Source organism: Mycotypha africana (genome assembly GCF_025528875.1).
Source record: "Mycotypha africana strain NRRL 2978 chromosome Unknown BDF20scaffold_11, whole genome shotgun sequence".
Lineage (NCBI taxonomy): Eukaryota > Fungi > Mucoromycota > Mucoromycetes > Mucorales > Mycotyphaceae > Mycotypha > Mycotypha africana.
The window spans coordinates 1111058-1136060 of record NW_026515735.1 but is presented as its reverse complement, the minus strand read 5'-3'; the positions used below and the strand labels follow the sequence as shown (position 1 = coordinate 1136060).

Sequence of the window (25003 nt, the reverse complement as noted above, 5' to 3'; positions counted from 1 at the left end):
TACACGCTATCGGGAAAAAAATTCTACCATACATATGGTTTTATAGGATAATCGTAACAGCACAAGCGGGTCTAATTTCTTCATTTTTTTTTATCAGATACAAACCGAGTCCGCCGGTCGCTTCAAAAAAAAAACATAACCAATTGATCAGATCAATCAATTCGATCCCGTTTAACAAGCCATTGTTCTTCTTTTTGCTTCTTCTCTTTCAAATCCATTTTCTTCGATCTATATACGAAATGGGCAAAGGCGAAAGATCCTACTCGTTCAATTCCTTGAGCTTCTCAGAAACACTCGTCGAACATGGCGTTATTTCCCCCTCAAGATTAGACTCTCTACCTACAATTCTAGACGATACTATCGCGACAGCCAAGAAGGTCGAAACAGTAGGAAGACTACACCTTTCGAATAAACCTGCTTGTCGTTGGAAGATTGGACACAGTAAAGATGCCCTTGGATCAGTGCATAATAAGCTGGAAAAAGCACCCACCTTACTTTCGATTGTCACTTACCTTAACATCCTTACGCTCACTATTCTGGGGCATTTCAGAGACTTTTTTGGCAAATTATTCAAAGCCGACGAGTACGCACATTTACGGTATCATGAGGTAGGATGACTACTATCTCATTTATCTGCATTACATTGCAATTCTAATGTATATCATGAATTGGGGGCTTGCTCCAATGTTGACTTGGTTTTTGAAGGGATATGCACCTTTAGTTTCTGACTTTGACTCATTTTACACGCGAAGAATGTACATGCGTATACGGTAAGCATCAGTTTGGGATAGTAAGACGTTATCTCCATCAATTGAGTAATTCAAAATGTCACCAACACCTTACTTTATAATCCAGTGATTGCTGGAATAGACCGGTTACAGGCGTTCCCGGCAGGACAATTAATGTGATGGACCGATATACAACCGATTACAACAAGACATTCAGGTAAAATGCCTTACATTTAACTTAAAGGAAGGTGAGAAGTGACAGCAGCTAATAAGAGATGACTGGATTTTTTGACGCAGATTAACAGGAAAAAGTACAAAGAACCTAAATCTGTCATCCTATAACTATCTTGGCTTCGCTCAAAACACAGGCCCATGCGCTGATATCGTAGAGAAGAATGTCAGGTTGCAAGGAATCACTTCATGCAGTCCCCGAGCGGAGGCAGGCACGACAGAACTTCATCGGGAACTCGAACGAACCGTTGCCAGATTTGTTGGAAAAGAGGATGCAATGGTGGTTAGTATGGGTTTTGCCACAAACTCAACGACAATCCCAGCCTTAGTAGGCAAAGTAAGTGCAGCAATTTTTTAATGCATTTATCATTTCGTCGTGAATCTCACAATGCAATAATTTATTTTCGCCTCTGAAGGACTGCCTTATTATTTCTGATGAGCTTAATCACTCTTCCATCATTTTTGGTGCTCGCCTCTCTGGTGCTTCAGTTAGAACGTTCAAACACAATGATATGGAGAATTTGGAGGAGCTTTTGAAAGAAGTTATCTCGCAAGGACGACCAACGGATCATGCTCGTTGGAAGAAAATCCTACTTATTGTGGAGGGTTTATATTCGATGGAAGGAACCATTGTCAACTTACCAGCTCTGATACAGTTGAAGAAGAAGTATAAATTTTATCTGTATGTTGATGAAGCTCATTCCATAGGTGCTTTGGGAGACGTTGGTGGAGGTGTGTGCAATTTTTGGGGCGTAGATCCTGCCAATGTCGACATTTTGATGGGTACCTTCACAAAATCTTTTGGTTCAGCAGGTGGTTATATCGCTGGCGATAAAGCCATCATCAACCATTTGAGAGTTCAAAACCATGCATACCTTTACGCAGAATCGATGTCGGTGCCAGTAACACAGCAAGTGATAACGAGTATGAAGATAATTGCGTAAGTCATTGAAAAACAAAAAGAACGCTTAACTTCATTGTACACTTCAACTTATTCCATTCCTTTACTTAAAGTGGAGAAGATGGCACGAAAGAAGGCAAAAGAAGAATCGAACGACTTAAAAACAATAGCTTATACTTTTCTAAACGTCTCAAGCATATGGGGCTTATTGTTTATGGCGATACCGGTAGTCCCGTTATTCCACTATTGCTAATTCAACCGGCTAAAATTCCGTAAGTCTTCTACAACTGGCTATTCATACTTTTCAGTTTCTAAAGAACAGCACATATTGACAAATCTCTTCTACAATGCGATTTTAGCTCCTTTTCTCGGGAGATGCTGAAAAGAGGCATTGCCGTGGTTGTGGTAGGTTACCCAGCCACACCAATTGATGAAGCGCGAGCTAGATTTTGTATATCAGCCTCTCATACGAAAGAGGATCTAGATTATGCTTTGCAAGCGATATCAGAAATAAGCGATAAAATTAGTCTTAGAGTACGAAAAGAAACACCCTATATAGACGATGAATTAAGCTACTCATAACATTTAATAACATTATACATATATTACATTTTATTCTTATCAATTAGCATCTAATAAACCCTATTTAGCTCTTACTGAAAGTTTGTTTTTTGGTTTTTTTTTGTAAGTTAATTTACAACACTTGTCAAATTTGAACCACTCCGCTCTAAAACAAAATTCTTTCTTCTTCGGACCGAACCCTTGTTAGCGCGAGAGTTGGCTGGTGTGTGGATTTTCACTCTGCCTCTTCAGTCTGGTGGTTGGGTTAAGCAAAGCGTTAGGCTGTATTTGGCATCCTTCCTTCTTTTTGCGTAGGATCACTTATTGAACATGACTGTAAGTAATAAGCTGATTGTATAAGAGTAGCAATGTACATTGTCTATATAGACGATAGAGGATGTATTATCAGATCAATGATGGATTGGGAATGATAGATGGATTTTAAAAAAAGGATTGATAAAAAATGTTATGGATTGTCATTCAATCGACCTAAAGAGAATCAAACACTAACGGATTAATGTTCATCGACTTATTTTACAGTTGGCTGTTGATCTCTTGAACCCCTCTGTTGAACACGAGAAGCGTTCTCACAAGCTCAAGCGCTTGGTGCAATCTCCCAACTCCTACTTCATGGATGTTAAGTGTCCTGGTAAGTCGACACATGTCATTTTTTTTTAATCGCGCAGGAAAAGTACTCGAAACAAAGATCTTACCTTTATTTACTGCGACATGTTCAGGTTGTTTAAACATCAGCACTGTCTTCAGCCATGCTCAAACCGTTGTTTTGTGCTCTTCTTGCGGTACCGTCCTTTGCCAACCCACTGGTGGTCGTGCTCGTTTGACCGAAGGTAATATAACAACTCAGTGGGATATTTTTCGTGCATTTATTAATCAGTTCTTTTCTTTTTAATTTAGGTTGCTCTTTCCGTAGAAAGGCCAATTAAGCAATTTTTCACCTTATGTTTTTATTACAATGTGAATAAATCGGAAGGACACTTCGCCTTAATAGTAAACAACATATATCAGGCGCTCAAATGAAGCAATCGTGTCTTGAATTGCTCTGTTTGACTGCAATATTTTTTCGTTGATATGGATTTTTTTTTTTTGGGGGGGGGGAGGTTATCGTGGATATGTTAGGGCGTTATATTGATGATAGGTTATCAATTTGTGGTATACAAAGGTTTATATAGCACCATATGTGGTTGACTTCTCGACGAAAAAGCTGATTTGCTCATCTGCGTTTCTTTTGCGATTGTGAGCTGCCATATGAGTAAAATTTTTGCTTGCCATTTGTCGACGTACTACCCGTACTTTGTTACGGACTATCAGGGGAAAATTTTTCAGAACAACGAAAAGATAAGTTAGCGTCAATGGAATGGGTGAATAATACTATTCAAATAGTGTGCCTAGTTTACCGTCAATATATACGTCGGTTTCATCAATAATTTCCTACGTTGGCAGAATTTTGTCAATGTTAAGATGTCGAGATAAAAGAAGTCGTCCGGTCAGAACGTGTTATTACCTCGCCTATTAATTCTTCAATAACATCTTCTAGAGTTATCACACCTAATGCGCCTCTATTCTCGCCAGGGCAGTTGGTTACAAGCGCCATGTGGCCTATAAGTTTTTAGAGTACGTTTAATGACGTTCACATTACTTCAAATAGAAAACTGGCTTTATGCAAACTTACTTTTGCCCTCTTGAAAGAAATTCAATATATCAAGACAGCTAGTATCTGGACCTGTTTCTGGTAATGTACTCAGTGGTAGCTGATTTACGAGCATATTGTCGTCAGGATCATATGTGATTAGAAGCTTTGTCAGCAGCATACCAATAAAGCTATCTTTGTTATCAGGTGTATGTATTGGTATACGCGAATAACCTGCTGTCAATATCTATTTATATTGCATGAAGATCCTTGCAAGTAAGAATAAGGAGTAAACCTTTTTTTTTTTTTTTTTTTCCTTTTCACTGATGTATAAACCTATTACCTTATCTACCATTTCTGCATCCATAATATCATCTGTGGAAAGTGTAAAGACATCATTCATTGGCGTCATAATGAATGATACAGGCTTAGATTTGAGATCTAGAACTGCCCCGATAATGGTTACTTCATCGGAAGTCAGTGCATCCACATCAGAAGGATGCACAGCTTGATGAAGAGAGACGAGGGTTTTCAATCCGGCCTTTTTGTACACTGTTCCGTGCGATTCACCAAGAAAAAAATCCAGAATTAACGCGATAGGATAGGCAATAGGATACATCAAATACATCAAAACAAGCACGACGCTATGAAGGATGATTTTTTTTTAGAGGTTACTGTAAAAGCAGTGATTGACACAATAGTGAGAACCTACTTTGCTGTTTTAGCTCCAATAGCTAAGCCGTGACGAACACATATAGCTGATAATGAAGAAAGAGAATTCAGATAATTCAGTAACGTTCAACACTGTGGTACTTTTACAATTTTACTTGACTCACATTGTGGTATTATTCTATTTATGTATGCAGAAAAGTCCCAAAAAAAAGCCCGTGAATATCTCAAAAAGTTTATCTTCAGCTCATTGGGTACTTACTCGCCAAAGATAACAATCAATCCAGTTGACATTACTACGGCTTGCCATCCACCATTAAAAACTCCATCTAATATAATCGGTAGAGTTTCGTTTACAATAACATTGGCCAATAATAACGTCACTAAAACCCAATGTTTGCCTCTATCCAGCAGATCAAGAACCACTTTGGCGTTTTCTTTCTCTTTGGTTGTTCCTGACTCAATTAACACATACAGATTGGTTTGATCCAACCCCATGAGCCCGATCGTCAGCCCTAGTAGATTTTGATGGTAAATTTGCCAAAAAAGAAACGAAGCAAATTTGTATATGGGTCAGTTTGAAAAGATCGATATCTTTAGCATATCCGATGACTACACTTGTGTTTTCAGGGTTTGGTTTTACCTGCAAATACACCGCCTAAGAGGACCAGGAAAGCGACGCACAACAATCTTTCGAAGAATTCTGGCGATTCATAAGAGATTGTGAATGGCTGTGAAGGTACACTGTTCTGTTGTTGATTGCTTAACGATGATAAGGAGTGCGATAAAGGTTGTCCAAGCACACGTTGGATTAAGAACAAAGACGACAATCTCAGTAGTGAATTCTTTAGCATAAACAGTTGGAAGATAAAGATGTTCCGATTGATTTTAGACAGAGAGAGCGACGAAAGGGAAACGTCACCAAGAAGAGAGAAAGAAGGAAGAAAAAGGAAAAAGACAAGAGTTCAAAAAGAAAAGGGATACTACGGTATTTTCTGTCTTATGCAAATTATGTATAAGGAATTGCCTTTTAAAAAAGGAGAGTCCGTCAAAATCAAAAAAACAGTGCCCGCATCTTTTTTATCAGATGGAAATGAATGAGTCAAGAGTGGTATCTTAAAAAAAGTTTGATCCGCCAAAATAAGTACAAAGAATAAACGCCAGGTTTTTCTCGTGGCTCAGTTGGATGTACGACATCAAGCCTGTCCATTCTTCATTACAGGTTCTGTCAAATTAACTATTTGTGTTCCTTATTTGTTAGAATATATCAGCAAAGTACGGTAGAAACTGTAGCTATACATTTAAGGAAACATTATCTCTTTCCAGTATCAATCCATTCTCTATATTCTCTTGAAGCTTGTTACCTGAATATCTGCTATATCTCTCTTTATGACAGAACTATTGAGGACCTTTTCGTTTTAAACGTAACTTTATTGACAAGCTTTAGCATCCTTAGATTGGTTGCATCTCTTCTAGTTGTTAGCCCTGACTATGGCTTACTCGAGATCCAAATTTTAGCGCTTCTGCTCATCCATTCTCTCTTCAGTAAATCAGGCACACGCTCAGCAATTAGAACTTATTTAGCCAAACATCTCAGCTTCTTGTAATTAACCATACACTTTTCTCTGAATAGCATTTTTTGTGTTCTGGACCATGCTTTAGGTATCAATTGTTCACTTTAGCATTGCGCTAAAGAAGGCTTACAACGTGCTGCTACGGGTTTAAAAGTTCCGTCAATGACTCGTTGCTTATCATGCTTACAGGCTTAATAAGGAAGCGGCGGCTTCTATTTTTATGTTTATTTTATATTTTTTTTGTAAGCAACTTGAAGATGCTGGTATAAGGCTTGTTTTTGGGAGAATATATATCTTGTTCTTGTTCGGATTAGAACATTTAGATTAAACATTTATTACTAATGCAATTCTAGTTCAAACCCACAGTCATCAGCTTCTTTTTTTAGAGCCACTGTTTCGTAAAGGCGGAATCTGTGTTGTTGACGATACAAGGCTCCTCTACGTTGACCTTGGTTGTTTTTTAATACGTTACAGCGCTTCCTTTAAGTATGACGAACAAAGGGAAAAGAGTATGGCTGATACGTGGTTTCAATAGTTACTTTTCTATCATTCCATTTAAAATACTAACTTGTGGGTTTTACTACGCATTATGTCGCTGTAAGGGCCCCTCTCTGCAATGGAGTTTATTTTTTAAAATGCCCCTATTTATTCAGTCGCTAAAAATCACTATTTTTTCCTTTCAAAAAGACACACCGACTGCTGCTGCGACCTGTGCAAAAGTCGACAAAATATCCGTCAATGTGATAATTCCTTTCAACTCATTTGTCTCAAAATCCATCCACCATAGTCGATGTGCTCTACGTAAAACAAAGGCTGACATGACTTGCGATAATGTGAATTTATCATGGCACGTCAATAACTGTGGTCTATCTTCTTCATTATCACCGTATCTTTCTTTCAGAAACATCATGACGGGTTTTGACAATATGGACCAACGGCTTTTGTTCAGTCCACGTATATCTTGAGCACTGATATCACCTACCAATTGGTTGGTATCATCGATCAACGGTAAAGCACTGATAGAGTCATCTGACGTGAGCGTAAGAAAGGCTTTTGCTGCTGTTGATTTATAAGTGAGACATGTATGGACGGGCGACGACTTCATTTCAGAAACAGACATGTCTAAAATCGGAGAACCAAGTTGATGATTGGATGCTTGGAAATAGCGGATCAGGTCCATTTGTGATAACACGACATGTTGTTGCTGTGGGGTTTTGACAAGAACACGGTGTGTGCCTTGCACGCTCAAGATATTTAGTAACGATGCTAAAGAATCAGAAAGAGCGAGTACGGTCAAAGGTTCTTTTGTAATGGCAATGACTTCTCCCAAAGGCATCAGTAAGGTATCACTGCTATGGCTCCCACGACTGTTACTATGACTACTACTATGATGATCATTTTCCTGCAAACTCTCCACGGTTACCTAACAGCCATTGTCATGGTTCCATGAAAAGAAAAGTTTCCGGTTTAGTCGCTTGTTTTTTCTCACGATGATTACACTAGAATACGATGGATAAACCCGCTTTGTATTACGGGGTAAATTTTATGCATGAAAAGTTTTATGGGTAAATTTACCTTGGTGCTCAAGAGCTTTAATAAATCTAATGCGCTTACAAAGGTGATATACTTCTTTTCGTTATTGTCCTCGAGTCGGTATACGGGAAGAGATAAGATGTCATGTTTCAAAAGCAAATCAAAAGCCTCTTCCATGGTTGCCGTCAATGGCAAGTCGAATAATTCATACGGTTGATCTGGCTTCACCATGTTCAAAACATCTGCGACGGTACTATTTTGTATGAATTGAATAAAACGACTATTGTGTGTATCGTCACTCACGCCCTTATGAAATGACGGGGTATTGCTTTCGTTGTTGTTGTTACGAAGAAGGGATGCGGCCATGGGGTTGATGTTATAAACGTACAGAAATTGGTAAAGTAAGAGAGAGAGAAAAAGGCTGCGGGAACTAGCTCACGTTCCTATTGTAATAGAATATTGTCAATGGAGCAGGATAGAGTATTTTGTTCATCATTTGATTTGAGGGAAAACAAAAAAAAAAAAAAAAAAAAAAAAAAAAAAAACTTTCTGCGATGAGTGACGTTTTTCTCTTCCTCTTTTGGGCTCCTGTCCTCGAGAGAATATCCAATAAGATATGGGCTTGGTCACGTCAACTTTCCTGTTTCTTGATCGTCTAATACAAACAGTGAGATAGAAAGGCTTTTTTTTTTTTTTAATTTACTTTTTACTCTATGTCGAATCGTTCAACAGGGGATCCCATGCACGTCTGGTGATGATAGCTAAAGTAGGGAAGAGAAAAGTGGTTTAGATCAAGGAGTATTGCTTTTTTACGTGCAATTGTGGATCATTTGAAACATTTCATCAAGTGAAGGAACACTGTTATTATTGAGAGGTTATCTTGTATCTTTGTATTTATCTCCGTAAGAGCGAGAATGACAACTCGTCCTTTTCTTTGACGATGGACAGCAAAGTACATTCATGTCGGTTAAAAAAGAAAAAGTAGCATCTGTCGTCTCTATGTACGCATCAGCTAGATTTCTATCTGAGCAGTCCAACCTCTATTCATTCGTGGTGTTAATTTATGACTAGCTTCTAACGCATATGGAGTTACTGTTGATCAATAGAGGGTGTGGGGGGAGGGATCTTTGAATAGCACCCATTGACCAAGACAGAAAAATGGGCCAAAAGAGTGGTAAAATCAATGAAAGCGCCATTCTATCAACCCTATTCGATAATATGAATCATGTGGCGCTTCTGTTCACGCATCCCAACATCGCGGATAGACGTGTTGTTAAACTGAAACTTCTTTATTGTATCTTAAAGAATGGATTATAATGCTAGTTGTAGATGCACTCTATACAGCATGCGTTTCCCTTTTTTCAAATAAAAGTTGGGGTCTACAAGTAATACTAGCCTTGCCAATACATGTATGGGTTCAAAGCAAATTGTTTAGAATGAAATGATTTCCAAAATCGTCGTCTTTATTATATTGTCTCGGAGTGGTTCCTGTTGTCTTGCAATGCAATGATTCAGGTTGCTTATCCTTAATAAAAAAAAAGCATGAACAGTTATTTGAGAGGAATGAATAAAGTAGTAGATTGAAGCAAAAGATAGGATTGACTCACCTAAAACAATGACTCTACTGATGGCCACTGACCCAACAACAATAAAATGATATTTATGTATGCGTTGGATACATGAATGGTCCCTTGGTCTTACAGGTACAGCAAGTACATTGCTTGTTTAAAAACAACATAAATTGATGCTTGTTTGAAATGGAAGAACCCAACCAACCACCAACAGACGAAAACTCAGCTATCTTGATGAGGCTCCCCTCCCCCGCCCTCACGCCTTCCTCTCTTGACACTGCAATTTATGTGATAATTTATTAAAGTATCATTTCATTTTCTTTACCCATGGGGTCTTCAACAGAGTCTAGACGCGCCTCTATGCACGCGTAACATACAAAGCATAAGTGGTTTTAATAATATGTACAATTTAGTTTTATTTATTGATTTTTTTCAAAAAAAAAAAAAAATTAAAAATACAAAATCATCCGTCAATGATGATGATAATGGTGATGATGATGATGATGCTGATAAGAGAAATGAACTATAGAAACAATCTATCTATTCATATATGTATATATATAAAAAAAAAAAAAGCGTTGTAAAGAGCAGAGAGATGCAAAATAACAATGAGTTGAATAAAAAAAAGGATATACAATTTTTTTTTTGGGCAAAAAAATAGAGGGTGTATGTAGTTGTTATACAAATGAAGAGAAAAGCGAGGGGAAGCAAAGGATTAGAGATACTTATTACGTGTAGTACTGTAAGGTGACTTGGGACTATAATTGGCATCATATTGGACAAGACTATCTTCAGGTGTCTTGAGAGGGAATTTACGGTCTTGACGAAGACCTCCTGTACGTTCAGCTTCCCAATCTTCCCATTTCTTCATGATGAGTTTCTTGGAGTCAAATTTACCACTGGCGTCACCATGAGAATCACCCTTCTTCTCGCCTTCTACCATACGGGTAGCACCCCATGAGAAATCATCAAAGTGCCAGAAAGAGTAGATGGGCAAGATGAGATTCCAGACAGGGAGGGCGATCAAATAGACAAGTAACCATAGGACGTAGATAAACTTGAAGGTGGTCATGGCAATCAAAATAGCAGGCAAGAACAAGATAGCAATCAAGAGACCGATCGATTGCCATTCGGGATGACCGGAAACAGCCGACGACACGATAAGGTAGACGGTCATGACGATAGCAGCAGGCAGGACAAAAGTACCGATGAGATCGATAAAGACAGAGAATTGCATGGACAGGAACGAGATACCGCAGAGATCAGAGACAAGAACGAGTTCCATCAGGTTGTGCACAGTCGAGTTGATCCAACGACGACGCTGCGACAGCAGCACCTTGAATTCGTCCGGCACGATCGTACGGCAACGGGCTTGAGGCACAAACATCATTTGTCGCTTGGGAAAGTTGCGCAGCATCAAGGTCGACAAGAAACGATCTTCGCCAAGCAACAGCAAGTTCTTTTCGTGCAAGGTGTTGACGACGTTCTGGTTGTAGTCCATGATGATGTCCGGGCTGGCCAAGATGGGAACCCATGAGCCGTGCTTGGGGGTTTTGATACGATACATACTGAAACAGCCAGGCAAACAAGTGACCATACCGAACAGGGATTCGTAGGCTTTCGCGTAGTGATGAGAAATATAGTACTCGAAGACTTGGATCGCGGACACCCAGGACGCTCGTTTGTTGGCAATACGCGTCTCGCCGCAGAGACCCATGATCGTGATGTCGTTGGCCATGGCGGCCACCATGTAGGTCAGGGCGTCGGGCAAGACTTGCGTGTCGGCATCGACCATGAGGACCAGTTCAAACTTGTCTGGCGTCACACCCTTCATCAACCACGTCATTTTCCAAAAGATTTCATAGTCCAGCTCACACAAACGATCGTTAAAGATGACGCGTTGGAAGAAACTCATCAAGATGACTTGGGAATCACGCTTACCACGGTTGCCCGGTTTCGGGCCCTTTTGTTCTTCTTCGGTACCGCATTTGACGATGGTGATACAAGGCGTGTTGTTGTAATGACCGGCATACACTTTCGCCATGTTGAGCTGCTTCTCACCATCGGCGACAGCCAAGTACGAACACGCCTTGGGGTTGGCCATGGCGGGCGACAAATCCATCATGTCGACCACGATATCGGGGGTGGAACGCGATTCGCCCGCGCCCGTGATCAGACCGTCGGCAATGACAAAGAAGATCTTGTGTTTATTGGAGTAGGTCGTGTTGGATAAACTGTCCATGGTGGTGCGCAGACCTTCTTCGCCTTCAGAATAACAAGTGACCAGCATGACGGTGTAGAGTTCTGTATCGACAATGTCGGTCTGCACCCCGTTCAAAGCGACCTGATCGCCTGCGGCTCTGGGGCCTGTGCTATTCGTCCTGACGCTGTTACTGAAGCTATGACTGTTGCTGTGATGAGGGTGGTGGTGGTGGTGGTTGTGTTGAAGAGCCGCAGAGTTGAGGGAATTGACAGAACCATGCAGGAGGGGACCGTAATTGTTGTAAGGGCCCGGTATGTGATTGGCAGGATCGTCGTTGCCACCCTTGATGGAACGCCAAGCGAGCCAATTGGAACGACCCCCGGGCTTTGTCAAACGACGAGAGATGAACCATTGGAACAAAAGAGCCATGGAATAACGGATGATGATGATGATGATGATAACGACAAACATGACGGTCATGATGATATTATTGGCAATACAGCTACCATCTTCTTGAGAAGCCGTACCGACACCGTATCTTGATTCAATGCAAGCACGTGCCTTTTTACCCTCCGAAGTATAGAGTAAGGCATAGGTCAAGTCGTTGCCGCGTGTTTGACGGATGGCACGATCCACACTGTCACCAAAGATAGGCTTGTTGGTATCGAAATAGCTGGAAAGGTCGACGATCGTATTGACGACGACGGCTAAATTGGAATTGGCCATGCTTTGATCGTTAGATCGTACATCCTGCCAATCGAAACTGAGATAATGATCGCTTTTAAGCTTTTTGTTCAATTGCTTATAAGAGAGACAAGAGCCATCAGGCTTTTGTAATTTCTTGCCTGCAAAAAAAAAAAAAAAAAAAAAAAATAGAAAAAAATTTTAGACCCACAAAAAAAAAAAAAAACCACGAAAAGCACAACCCTTTCTCTGGCTCCCCTCCTTACCATCGGCATTCTTGACTGAACAAGGGGGTTTCGCATCAGGATAAGCAGCACAGTTATTATTGGTATCTATATCGAATAAAGGACCTAGTTCTACACCTTTAAAATCGTCGGTTAAATCAACGGATTGCTTCTGAAGATAGTGTTGCATGGTTTTAAAATCGTAAAATCGACCAAACACAGTGACATCTTTTCTTGGTAACGGCTGGCGTTGACCATGCTCATCCAATGCCGAATAGGGACTGTATCTGTTATTGGCTGGGCAGAGATTGAAGTGTAAACCATAAGTGACATAAGCCAGTATAGCACATAAAAATAGCACCAAGTAACACAAAGTAACCTAATTCAACAAACAAAAAAAGGTTAGACCCGAAATGAAAAAAAAAAGTGTCAAAAAATTGATCGGCAGTCCGTTGTCTACTTACTTTTTCTCTCCAGGCCTGTTGCATACCTTTGTTTGTCTTGCCAAACCATTTACGAATGATGATATTGGGAATACAGCATGTGCACAGGAAAGCCACCCATGCCCACCAATTTGTCAATACAGGTGGCTCTTTTTCCTTTTTTGGGTTTTTATGGGAGGGTTCGAGAACACTGCTGCTGCTGTCTGTGCTGACAGAGGAGGGCATGTTGAGTTGTTTCTTTTGTTGGGCCAATTGGGCTTGTAAATTATCTGACATGGGTTGCTGATTGTAATTATAATTCTCACGAGGGTGAGGGTTGTTGTAGGAGGCAGGCGGTCTTCGATGGTTTAGGCCGGGATGAGATGGCGCTCCGTCTTCTTGTGGTTGTTGGTTATGATGAATAAGACCTTGACGTGGTCTTTGTCTTTCTGGTCTAGTGAGTGATTTTGATCTATTGATGGTTGTATTACTTCTATGATAAGGATGATGATTGCCTTGTGGTGGGATAGGAGGAGGAGGAGGAGGAGGAGGAGGATGATGATGGCCTCCAGCCATATTGTTCACCGGTGGTCTATTCGGATGCAGCATACCATTGTGGTGCTGATGCTGGTGGTAGTGGTGATGGTCTGTATAATTGGGATGCTGTTGATAATAGCCGTGTCTACTATGCTCATGGGACCGTGGATTATCATTGGCATTGTAGGGAGGGTGATTATAGTTTGAATAAGACATGTGCGTGTATTAAGTAATCGAGTTCAATGGGGTCGCACAAGGTTGTCTATGGAACAGAGGGTAAGGTCAAGAAAAGAAAGGACGCAAATAAAAAGAGAGAAGCCAAGAGAAAAACAAAATAAATAGGATGGTAGTTTAAAAGAGGCAAGAATTAATAAGTAGTATGTATGGTAAGTATATATGTTTTTCTAATATAATTAATATATAAAATTGGGGGTTATCGTTTTTTGTATTGAACTACACACCACAGCGCAGATGAATACAGATACACGTATACAGCACACAAAATACAGGTATTCGCGTCAGTAAAGGCACAAAAGGAGGGAGTGGGTGTGCAAGAGAAAGAATGTCAAAAAAGAAAAGAAAGGCAGTAATAAGAAAAGGTCGGGTAAAAAAAGCAGTTATTTTTTTTTTTTTAAATATAGAAAAAATGGGTGTGTTTATGTTGTTTGAAAAAAGAAAAAAAAAAAAAAAAAAAAAAGAAAAAAAGGAAAGACGATAAAAATAAATAACCAAATACTTGCCACAGTCTATTTATTGCCCATCCATGGCCTTGACGCTTATTCCCAGTTTGATACTATATTAGGAGAAATTGTCTTTCATTTTTCGCGACGAAAGCGGCGATTGAAATTAAAAAAAGATCAGGTTCAACAATAAAGTATTTTAGCTCACATTTTAGACGATTTACAATTTTTGATGGACAATAAACGTTTTAAATTTATTTATTGAAAAATATTTTTATAAACGTTTATAGTATTTTGGATATCAATTTGGATACTCCATTATTCAGTGATATCCAAGCAGCATGAAGGAGGACATACAATCGAACCCAATAAATGGGTCTCTATCAGTAAAAAAAAGTCGCCAACAATGGTTTTATTGACGTTATCTTGCAATAGGATTGACAACTTTTTTATGATATGACGATGTGTTCCAACAAAGGTTTGATTCAACCTCAACCCACTGAAGAATATTATTTGTGTCAAAAATGCTAGGAAGTGGAGGCTTCATAAGTACTCGAATTACCTAGAAGGGTACCACTGATTGTCTTTGGTGCTGGTATGTTTGGCAAAGATGTAGTCAAGTTGAAAGGGCAACGATGTGGTGTTGTCGGTAAACCTTTTACAACACTGAAGAAACGTGAAGCTAAAGGTCAATTGATGGTTGTCACAATCGATGAATTTAAAACCTCTAAAACATGCAACCTCTGTTTCTATGATGATATGCAAATTTTTGATACTCCTGGATTTAAGGGTACCGGCGTTCTTCATTGCAAGCAATATCTATAGCTATGGCAGAGAGACGTTAACGCCGCTATCCATAGGATGACCCTATCTCGAGCAGTTTGGTATGGAGCCGGAAGACCCGACGTTTTCATGCCAGCGAAGAAGAAGAAAGTATCCCCGTAATAAACACGGTTTTCCTTATATTTTAAGGATTTAGATCATTACAGGTGAGGAATAAGTTTTTGATTTTTGAACCATTATGTGAACGGTTTATATTTTCGTCTACAACACAATTGCAATTCGCCTAAAATAAAAATATCAATTGTCCAAAAATAATTGCAAATTTATCTAAAATATTAGTTGAAAAACTGTAGCCAAGAAGGTTATCTGAGCTTGGGTTAAAAAAGAAAGGGCCTATGTAGCGATACGAAACAAGTGGACAAAAATAGAAATTCTTACAGATTCATTTTCTCTCTTCACGCTCTCATTTTTTACCTTTTTTCCTTTTACAAAAGGTTTGATTTGTTGGCTGTTTATTGGCCCTTCTTTTTTTCGTAGTTTCATTTGGTTCATCATTTTCCTGTTCCTTAGTGCTTGAAGAAGCTACAAAGGCTTGAAAACACCCATCATCTCAAATAGAGAAGAGCTTACGTAAATTGTTATTAACAAAGAGACAACTCACGCTTTGTTATTTGAGACAAAAGATCATTTGCAAAAGGAAAGACAACACATTGTGTAATAATCGTGTATTAGAGCTGATGCGCAACTTGTTTGTTTCATAGTTTCTTTCTTAACGTTACAGGTGGTATGACTGTTGAATATAAAAAGAAAAAGCTTATACAGTCCCTATCCACTCTCTGTATGTTTTATTTATGAATAAATGCATCTTTTTCCTACATGTTTTATAGCACTAAAATACAGTGCATAAATGATCTATTTTATGCCCGCTATGGGATGGAAAATATAATGTTTTCTACAGAGGGAGAGAGAGAGAGAGAGAGAGCAGTCTTTCGTTAAGGAGAGGGAAAACGTAAGAGGGGTGTGTTCTCCTTGTTCATGATACATTTGTACCTACATGGAGTGATATACTGACAACAAATGTGCGTATATGTATATTTTATGCACACACACTATTTACGGGTGTACATCACACACACACACACACACACACTTAATCACATTCACACATGTAAACACACACACACACACACACACACACAAAAATGCACTGAGTTGAGAAAGTCAGTGAAAATTTTTTACCACCGCTATTATTTTTTAAACTTTGGCTCACACCAGCTTTTTCCCTCTCTCATTTTTTCTCGCTCTATCTCACACTTTATACACTCACAAAGGTAAAAAAAACACTTCACTTGGGCTTTCACTATGAATACACCCTGAGCCTTACACCACCACTATGTAAAACACGCTTCTATTTTACCACTACAACTATCTCCACCTGTCCTTCTTTTTTCTTTTTTTGTTCTTTTCTTTCATGTCATTCTTCTTTTATATCTGTTTTTCACTCAAAGTCAATTTTGAAATTTGGGCCCATCTTTGCCATCTCATTTTGACGACACTTTTTTCTCTTTGGACCTTTAGACCTTTTCGATTTTTTCTTTTTGAGAAAAGAGAGGAAAAAAAAAAAAAATCAAAAAAAAATCAATTTCTCCGTTTGGCACACTCACCCGCTCCCCCAACACCCACCCACAGACCCACCCACACCCTACCTTATCACACGCCTGAGCTACCCCCCCCCACCCAAAAGAACCCACACATTTGAATATCCGCCTAAAATGGACGCGATGATGACTGATAACATTTCAACTTATTTATAGAAAAATGCCCAAGGATACCTCCAAGCCTGTCGACGATAAGAAGAAGCGTAGCAAGAAGGACCCTAATGCTCCCAAGCGTGGGTTATCTGCTTATATGTTCTTTTCTCAAGAAAAGCGTGCCGAAGTCAAGGCTGACAACCCTGATGCCTCCTTTGGTAAGTGTTGGCTGGGTTTTGTTCTTCTTTTTTTCTGCGCGAGGGGGTGAATGGTTTTATTGAATCCCCGATGTTATTGTTTATTTTTTGTAGGGCAAATCGGTAAGCTTCTCGGTGAAAAATGGAAGAGCATGAGCGACGAAGACAAGAAGGTAAAATGAACCCGTAGAATGATGAAAACTGAGTGGTCCACTGAACTCATTGGTTTTTGATTCTATTAGCCTTATGTTGCAAAAGCTGAAGCGGATAAGAAACGTTATGAAGATGAAAAGAAGAACAGCAGTAAATAAAGCATTTTCGCTTTTGCTCATATTGAATGAAATTCCATTTTATATTCCCCCTTATCCCCCCTCTATAAAAACAGCATTCTATTTTCTGAATAAACTCTCCTATTGAATCAAATATAATACAGTGATAAGAAAAACAAAAAATCTATTTACACGAAGGGCAAGCCATGTACACAGTAGGGGTGTGCGGTGTTTCTATTTACAATGAGGGCTTTTTATGGTGTTGATGGCGTGCTCTCCGTATTGAATCTGGCATAGGTGCCCTTTTTGATCTCTTCTTTTCTCCTTCCCATCGCTGCATATCGTTTCCGCTCTTGTCTTTCCAATTCCTCTTGAGTGGGCGCCCATTTCGATTTAAGGATACGTTTCACTGCTTCACAAGAGATCTTGAATTCGTCCGATAGCGTTTCGATTTTGTAGTATTCGGGTTGCTAGAGGGGTCCATGGAATGCATCAGTAGGACAGTAGGCTTTATTTATTTTTTTTTTTTTTTTTATTTTTACCGTTGTTGCTAGTGTTCGTATCTTGTCCATGGTCATTCGAGAGACTCTTTTGACAGGCCGCCACGGCAAACTCTTTTCTTTCTTTTCTGGAGGACTATTACTACTACTACTACTACTGCCACTGTTATTCGTTTTGAAAGCAGTTGTCGTTTTTGCGATGGGAGCGCCCTTTGACGATAAAGACCGTAATTGCTGAAGGGGCCTTGTATGAAATGGCTTCAAGCTGGACAACATGGGGACGGCAGAGATGAAGATTAATGAAACACACAAGATCGGTTGTTTTGTGGGTTCCATTGACCGACCTCAGACGGACCCTCAATGACAGCATTTCAGAGGACGCCTTTTTATTGGTCCTTTACCTTAAAGCAAAAGGGTCCTTCCTTGATTACCCTCTCATTCGTTTGAATGGATGAGGTATATTGGCTTTTTTTTGTTTCTCATGATCAACAACGTATAAGGGCTGTGGTCCAGCCAAGCACATCACGAGCATCACTTTGCAAAAAAGGGTCTCGAGAAAAAAATGAATAAAAAAAATGAGACACATCCTCCTCTCTTTCATCCACACTTTACTAACGCTGAATTGTATAGACAATGTAGCAGGAAGAATACTTCATTACTTTATATATATAAATACTATAATTAAGAATTTGTGTTGGTTTGAAAGGGAAAAAGAAAACCAAGTAATAAAATACAAATGACGTTTTGATGGGATTTTTTTTTTGCACGGCCAATTTTCCAACGCTTATTCGTATGAGGAATTACAAAAAAAGAGAAAGGGGGAGATGGGGTGGGGAGAAGCGTTAGGGGGATAAACAATGAGATGGAACAAAATGAAATAAAGGAAAACAAGAACACTAAACTATTGTTTAATTGTCCAAGAAAAAGTAGTTGCCAGAAGCCTTTTGTTCTTGATCCAGTTGAGAATCCGCCTTGTTAATTCTAGGTCTATAGTTGGAGGGATCACGACGGAAAGTGATTTCCAGGGAAGACAAGAACTTGTTCATACCGGTCAAAAGGGATTGAGGTGTATTGGCCTTGGCGTGGACGGAAGGAGTACCTTCGTAGACGACGACACGGTCGGCAAGGTAGGTAGCCATGATGAAATCGTGCTCGACAATGAAAGCGGTTCGCTTAAAGTGAATGATGAAACGCTTGATGACCTTGGCGGCCATGATACGTTGTTCGGAATCAAGGTAAGCGGAAGGCTCATCAATCAGATAGATATCAGCGGGCATACCCAACGCAAGCACAATAGCCACACGTTGCAATTCACCACCCGACAAGTGCATAACTTCTTGATCTATAATGGTTTCAATGCTCAAAGGCTTGATGACATCGGTGTTGAATTGAGGGTTCAAGAAAGCACCCTTGATCTTCTTCAAGAACAACATACGGACGGTACCTTGGAACTTGGGAGAAATCTTTTGAGGCTTGTAGGAGACGTTCAACTTGGGGATCTCGACGTCCTTGCCATCAGGCTTCAACAAACCAGCCAACATACGGATAAAGGTGGACTTACCCGTACCGTTTTGACCCAACAACACAATAATTTCAGAGCTTTGGAACTCACCCGCATCAATATCCAGTCTGAAATCGCCCAAGGTCTTGGTCATGGAAGGATACTTGTAGGTGAGCGCATTGGAAACCGTCGATTCTTGGGCCGTTTCAGCAATCTTGAAGGTCAAAGATTCTTCACGGAAACGCAAGTTCTCGGTAGGAATGTTACCGTCCAAGAAAATGTTGATGCCTTCACGCACAGAGTAAGGAAGTGTCACGACACCATAGGCAGAGGGTCTACCATAAAGAATACAAACATAATCGGAAAGATAATCCAAAACAGACAAATCGTGTTCTACACAGATAATGTAGGTGTCGGAGGAAAGAAGCGAACGGATCACTCGGGCCGCATTCAAACGTTGCTTGACATCCAAGTAAGAAGAAGGTTCATCAAACATGTACACATCGGCCTTTTGCACAGCCACGATACCAATAGCAAATCTTTGCAACTCACCACCTGAGAGCTGACCCACTTCACGTTTAAGAACATCCTTCAAGTCCAACATATCAATCATATCTTCAAAGTTGCTGCGTTCCAACTTGTCCTGTAAAAGCTTTCCAACCTCGCCACTCACGACCTTGGGAATATGGTCGACATATTGAGGTTTGATGATGGCTTTCAAATTGTCTTCTAAAATCTTTGTAAAGTAGTTCTGTAATTCAGAACCACGGAAGTACTTCAAGATATCTTGCCAGTCAGGAGGTGCATCAAAGTTACCCAAATTGGGCTTCATTTTACCAGAGAGAATCTTCAAAGCAGTTGATTTACCGATACCGTTCGTACCCACCAAACCCAAGACTTGTCCAGGACGAGGTACTGGCAAACGATGAAGCTTGAAAGAGTTGGCTGAATAACGATGCGTCATTTCGCCTTCAAGATTGGTGGGTAAGTTGATAATCGTAATGGCACCGAAAGGACACTTCTTTACACAGATACCACAACCGATACAAAGCTCTTCAGAAATAAAAGCAATTTTGGACGTGGGTTCGACTTCAATACAAAGCTTACCTATCATTTGAGGCCCAAAAAAAAAACAAAAACAAAAAAAATGAGCATGGCTATTCAGTCTCATCATCGAATAGGATTATCTGTCGTTGGATCTACTTACCCATACGGTTGACAGGACAAGAACGTTTACTAATGAAAACACACATTAAAAAAAAAAAAACACATTAAGAAATCAACAATGGAAGCGTGTCATCATGGGTCTTTGTTTTCCTTTTTTTACCATTCTTGTCTACACTTCTTGGGTTTACACTTGTCAGCACTGACAATGGCAACACGGGTAAGTTTATCACTCATCTTTTCTCTTTTTTAATGTAATAAGGAAGGAGGGGGGTGCAGATGAAGTTGAAGAAAAGTGTGATGAGAGAACTTTTTTCTTTTTTTTTTTTTACGACACGCATTCTAACTAGGGAAAAACAATTTGTCACATTGAAACCAAGCCACTGTTACAACCGAATTTCAGTTTTCGTCATGCAACCATCCACGCTTTTCTCAAAAATCACTGCTGACTTTCAAGTTCGTGCTGACGCTTTTTGAAAGGTAAGCTCTCTTTGGTGAATTAGAATGCTTTGTTAGAAGCACAACATGAGCACCATCGACACGAAATTTCGCTCACTTAGTAAATTAGCAGCAGAATGCCAAATACAGATTGAAAGGTTGTATCATGTGGATTCCAATACAGTTCAAAGGGAAGTGACTGAACTTATTCGAAACACCATGCGACAGTTGGAACAAGAGATGGAGGTGAATTACATAAAAAGAGCCATTGCCTTTCTGGTATGGACAATGCCAGTAAAAGAAAAATAAAAAACTGACACTTTTGGAAATTTTTTTATGAAAAGGTAGTCAAACAACTCGTCGAAGTGGAAGATAAAGAGGCTACGAGACTAGCCTTCCTCAACAGATTAAGCGAATATGAACACCAATTCAAACAGTAGGCTTACTATGCTTATTTCCACCTTGGCTCTTACTCGCACCAATGTTCCTGATGTCTCTTTTTTTTCTTTTCATGTTAGACTTCAAGTCAATTCTCGACAGGCCATTTTAAGGTCAAGAAAACGAATAGACGAGCAAGAAAAAAAGAACCGAGAAGAGTTATTTGGCATGTTCAAACGATCAACAGACAAGAGCTTTACAGAACAATTTGAGCTTAAGCAACGAGGATTGAAAAATAGGTGAGTTCATCTAGAAAAGGTGGTCATCTTGACTTGATATGTATCTAAACTATCGATGGATGTGGGGGTGGGGCGGGCGGAATCATAGCCAACATGAAGACGCTATGTTACGTGCGTCTTCGGATGTGACAGAGGCATTGAAAAGAACAAGTACACTGATGCAGCAAGAATTAGGAAAAAGCGCCTTTTCTAGAGAAATGTTAGGTAAGGTTTTCCCTCTCCGCAGGCCAACAAAATGTGTGTGTGTGCAGACCAGACCCATCCATCCAACTAAATCCCAAATAGCACAATCTTCAAAAACTCTGTCTTCCACTCATTCTGAGTACCAAAATTTAGGTTCCCTGGTTCACATTTCCAAAAGAGTCATCACTCAACTTGAAGCTTCAGATTGGTTGGATCGGCTTTTACTCTTATTTGGATTACTCTTCTTCTGTGGTGTCGTGTTCTATATCATTAAGAAGCGAACGTGGGATCTGGGCATTTCATGGTTGTCTTGGTTGACTGCGTCGAGAAAAAACAAATATAATTATCAACCAATAGCGACCCCCGTTTTTCAGACGACCAAGACAATTATCATCAATGCCGCAACAGAAACTGTAAACACCCTCATCCACAGTGATACCTTACATAGAGCAGCCACGACAGCTACAGAAGCATTAGCGCCTGTAATGAATAAAGTGGAGCTTTAAAGATGGATAGAAAAATGCTACAGCAGAAAAATACCCATTGTCCACACGATGTTGCTGTGTGACCTGTTGAATGCCCATCATTGATCTTTTTTTTTTTTTTTCTTGTTCCAAGATACTTTTTCTTATTCTGCTCTCCTCCTAAATACATAGCCTAGCCATGAGTGAGGTAACTGAATGAGCTTTGTGTAAAGAAACAACTACAGATAGTTTCTTACATAAAGAAAAAAGGGGGGGGGCTTCATGGGTCGATGGATCATAGGTTTTTGTACCCTTGCCGTAATACGAATGTTTAAGGCTAGTTTGATTTACCATCAGAACAGCTGTGAATACAGGCAAAACCAATAGACCGAATAAGCCTTGTAGAATTCCTTAATCTGTCTCATTTGATTGTATCTAAAAGAAATATGATTGGATAAGCCATTCTTTGTTTGGTAGGAAACACCCCGCTTTTTAAAAGAGAAAAAAAAAAAAAAACTCTCCCCCACACTAAACCCGTTTCTTTGTATTCCTTCCCTTTCTCTTTTATTCTCAATTCTCATAAAAAAAAAAGAAGATAGTAAACCTCTCTTATCTTACATTCTTGGTTTTCTTTCTCTTTTTATACACTTTTTTTTTTTTGTTATCTTTTTATCTTTTTATAGTCACTCCCCACTCTTCTTTTTTCTAATATGGAAGCTGCCTTATTGCAAGCCAAAAAGTCTTGTCCTTTCATTCATATTGCTAGTGCTTCGTCTCTTCGTCGACTCACCACCGTTGGTTCGAACCAAGCAATGAGTCCTTTGATGGTCAAGGCGCAACAATGTCCCATCATGGGCAAAGCGCTTCACCAAGCTCGATCTATTTCTACCACTACTCCAGTATCGACTGTTCCTTCAAAGCCTTTAAAGGCAACTGCTGGTAAATCAAAAAATTTCGGGACTAAAAAAAAAAAAAAAGAAAAGTCTGATCCTCATTCCTTGTTACTTGATGGATAGTTACTGGCAAGAATAGCCTCCATCCCGATACAATTGTTTCTGCCACAAGAGCTGCTTCTATTGTATCTCATCAAACGCAGAAGCATTTTGATTATGAAAGCTTTTATCAAGAAGAATTGGACAAAAAGCACAAAGACAAAAGCTATCGTTACTTCAACAACATTAATCGTTTAGCTCAAAAGTTTCCTCGTGCCCACACGGCTCGTGTCACTGATGAGGTGACCGTTTGGTGTGCGAATGATTATTTGGGCATGGGAAGAAGCCCTATTTTGAGCGAAACAATGAAGTAAGTTTAGCTTTTCCTCATTAGAACAAAGTTAGTTAGTTGGTGTATCCCATCGACTCATGTGAAAAAAAAAAATTTTATTGTTACTCCACCCCTCCCCAGACTTACGTTGGATCGTTACGGGGCTGGTGCTGGCGGTACTCGTAACATTGCCGGTAATGCTGATCTTCATTTACGCTTGGAGTCTGAGCTCGCTGATCTCCATCATACGGAAGGTGCTCTTGTCTTTTCCTCCTGTTATGTTGCTAACGATGCCACCTTATCCACTTTGGCTTCTAAATTACCCGGTTGTGTTATCTTTTCCGATGCTCTGAACCACGCTTCCATGATTCAGGGTATGCGTCATTCCGGAGCCACCAAAAAAATTTTCCGTCATAACGATATGGAACATCTCGAACAGCTTCTGCAGTCGGTCGATCCCAGTGTTCCCAAGATCATCGCTTTCGAATCCGTCTATTCCATGTGCGGTTCCATTGGACCTATCCGCCAGATCGTCGACTTGGCCAAGCAATATGGCGCCATTACTTTCTTGGATGAAGTCCATGCGGTCGGTATGTACGGCCCCCGTGGTGCTGGTGTCGCCGAGCATCTTGACTACGATTTAAATGCTGCCCATCCCACGATGGGCAACGGCAGTATCATGGACGAGATTGATATCTATACCGGCACGTTGGGCAAGGCCTTTGGCGTCGTAGGCGGTTACATTGCTGGTTCCGCCTCGTTGGTCGACATGATCCGTTCTTATGCCCCCGGTTTCATCTTCACGACCTCTCTTCCTCCCGCTGTCGTCTCGGGTGCGATGGCCTCTGTCAAGTATTTGAAGGAGTCCAGCGCCGAGCGCCATCTTCAGCAGATCCATACGCGCGATGTCAAGGCTCGTTTGAACGATATCGGCATTCCAGTCATTCCCAACCCCTCTCATATTGTTCCCGTTCTTTTGGGCGATGCCGAAGCGGCCAAATTAGCTTCCGACGAGCTTTTGTCTGAGCATGATATCTATGTTCAAAGTATCAATTACCCTACTGTTCCTGTCGGTGAGGAACGTCTTCGCATCACGCCCACGCCTGGCCATAGTCAACGGATGATTGACGAGCTTGTTGATTCTCTCGATAAGATTTGGAACCGTCATGGCTTCAAGCGTGTCAGCGACTGGGCTGCTGAAGGTGGACGTGTAGGTGTTGGTATGCCTGAAGCAGTCGACCCTGCTCCCATGTGGACTGACAAGCAATTAGGTCTTGAAAACGTGGTTGAAAAGAAGCAAGCTGTCAGCAACATTGTTGTTTAAATCGGGACTACCCCCCCCCCCTCGTTACCAAGGTTTATCACTGATAAAAAGGGAATTCAATAAATGAGTGTGCCTTCTCATGGCCTTTGTTCTGCTGTTGGCAGCGACTTGAAACTATACTTTCATTCTTTTTTTATTTTTTTCATTGAAATGGGTTTGATCCGCTGTGTGGAACGTTTTCATAATGGCCCATCCTATGACTTTTGTATACTCTACAAGATACTTTTTTGGAGAGAGTCACCTACTTTCATTTGTGTGCTCAGTCAAAAGCTGTCGCCCCCACGCTAAGAAGCTTGCACTGAAAGACGTCGATTGTTTGCTTT

General features: G+C 40.2%; 10 protein-coding genes across 10 annotated transcripts; 6 read left to right on the top strand and 4 right to left on the bottom strand.

Moving 5' to 3' along the window:
- Positions 1-239: 239 nt before the first annotated feature.
- On the top strand, positions 240-2442 carry BDF20DRAFT_907982 (pyridoxal phosphate-dependent transferase; the record flags this gene model as incomplete). Its single annotated transcript, XM_053083434.1, has 6 exons — positions 240-608; positions 706-770; positions 1026-1296; positions 1376-1899; positions 1974-2132; positions 2220-2442. 6 exons carry the CDS (start codon positions 240-242, stop codon positions 2440-2442), a joined length of 1611 nt encoding a protein of 536 aa, XP_052932516.1.
- Positions 2443-2732: 290 nt separating this feature from the next.
- On the top strand, positions 2733-3439 carry BDF20DRAFT_894251 (40S ribosomal protein S27). Its single transcript, XM_053082389.1, has 4 exons — positions 2733-2757; positions 2962-3070; positions 3159-3269; positions 3337-3439. Exons 1-4 carry the CDS (start codon positions 2752-2754, stop codon positions 3363-3365), a joined length of 255 nt encoding a protein of 84 aa, XP_052932515.1. The 5' UTR covers positions 2733-2751; the 3' UTR covers positions 3366-3439.
- Positions 3440-3603: 164 nt separating this feature from the next.
- On the bottom strand, positions 3604-5592 carry BDF20DRAFT_916653 (uncharacterized protein; the record flags this gene model as incomplete). The annotated part of the gene is made up of 9 exons (XM_053084481.1): positions 3604-3743; positions 3837-3870; positions 3944-4038; positions 4112-4316; positions 4413-4713; positions 4782-4827; positions 4897-4919; positions 5001-5253; positions 5382-5592. The coding sequence occupies 9 exons, from the start codon at positions 5590-5592 to the stop codon at positions 3604-3606; spliced, it is 1308 nt and encodes a 435-aa protein (XP_052932514.1).
- Positions 5593-6991: 1399 nt separating this feature from the next.
- Positions 6992-8211, bottom strand: BDF20DRAFT_826778 (uncharacterized protein; the record flags this gene model as incomplete). Its single annotated transcript, XM_053078109.1, has 2 exons — positions 6992-7632; positions 7821-8211. 2 exons carry the CDS (start codon positions 8209-8211, stop codon positions 6992-6994), a joined length of 1032 nt encoding a protein of 343 aa, XP_052932513.1.
- A 1920-nt stretch (positions 8212-10131) lies between these two features.
- On the bottom strand, positions 10132-13702 carry BDF20DRAFT_916651 (chitin synthase-domain-containing protein; the record flags this gene model as incomplete). Its single annotated transcript, XM_053084480.1, has 3 exons — positions 10132-12464; positions 12570-12906; positions 12992-13702. 3 exons carry the CDS (start codon positions 13700-13702, stop codon positions 10132-10134), a joined length of 3381 nt encoding a protein of 1126 aa, XP_052932512.1.
- A 1025-nt stretch (positions 13703-14727) lies between these two features.
- Positions 14728-15032, top strand: BDF20DRAFT_894230 (uncharacterized protein). Its single transcript, XM_053082388.1, has one exon. The coding sequence runs from the start codon at positions 14764-14766 to the stop codon at positions 14989-14991; it is 228 nt and encodes a 75-aa protein (XP_052932511.1). The 5' UTR covers positions 14728-14763; the 3' UTR covers positions 14992-15032.
- Positions 15033-16794: 1762 nt separating this feature from the next.
- On the top strand, positions 16795-17190 carry BDF20DRAFT_802623 (high mobility group box domain-containing protein; the record flags this gene model as incomplete). The annotated part of the gene is made up of 3 exons (XM_053076420.1): positions 16795-16918; positions 17012-17070; positions 17140-17190. Coding segments are annotated over 3 exons (234 nt in total), but the record flags the coding sequence as incomplete, so codon positions are not given.
- A 230-nt stretch (positions 17191-17420) lies between these two features.
- On the bottom strand, positions 17421-17942 carry BDF20DRAFT_839221 (uncharacterized protein; the record flags this gene model as incomplete). The annotated part of the gene is made up of 2 exons (XM_053079251.1): positions 17421-17636; positions 17709-17942. 2 exons carry the CDS (start codon positions 17940-17942, stop codon positions 17421-17423), a joined length of 450 nt encoding a protein of 149 aa, XP_052932509.1.
- Positions 17943-20856: 2914 nt separating this feature from the next.
- BDF20DRAFT_827326 (Sec20-domain-containing protein) lies at positions 20857-22135 on the top strand (the record flags this gene model as incomplete). Its single annotated transcript, XM_053078152.1, has 5 exons — positions 20857-21015; positions 21114-21205; positions 21288-21446; positions 21535-21650; positions 21732-22135. The coding sequence occupies 5 exons, from the start codon at positions 20857-20859 to the stop codon at positions 22133-22135; spliced, it is 930 nt and encodes a 309-aa protein (XP_052932508.1).
- A 668-nt stretch (positions 22136-22803) lies between these two features.
- Positions 22804-24680, top strand: BDF20DRAFT_839218 (pyridoxal phosphate-dependent transferase; the record flags this gene model as incomplete). Its single annotated transcript, XM_053079250.1, has 3 exons — positions 22804-23032; positions 23110-23395; positions 23498-24680. 3 exons carry the CDS (start codon positions 22804-22806, stop codon positions 24678-24680), a joined length of 1698 nt encoding a protein of 565 aa, XP_052932507.1.
- Between the last annotated feature and the right edge of the window lie 323 nt (positions 24681-25003).

Excerpts from the sequence above, each read along its gene's own strand:
- BDF20DRAFT_894251 (XM_053082389.1), top strand. Across the intron at positions 3,071-3,158 it reads CATGGATGTTAAGTGTCCTG|GTTGTTTAAACATCAGCACT; the intron begins GTAAGTCGACAC and ends CGACATGTTCAG. Across the intron at positions 3,270-3,336 it reads TCGTGCTCGTTTGACCGAAG|GTTGCTCTTTCCGTAGAAAG; the intron begins GTAATATAACAA and ends TTTTTAATTTAG.
- BDF20DRAFT_894230 (XM_053082388.1), top strand. The coding sequence starts at position 14,764 with ATGTTTGGCAAAGATGTAGTCAAGTTGAAAGGGCAACGATGTGGTGTT.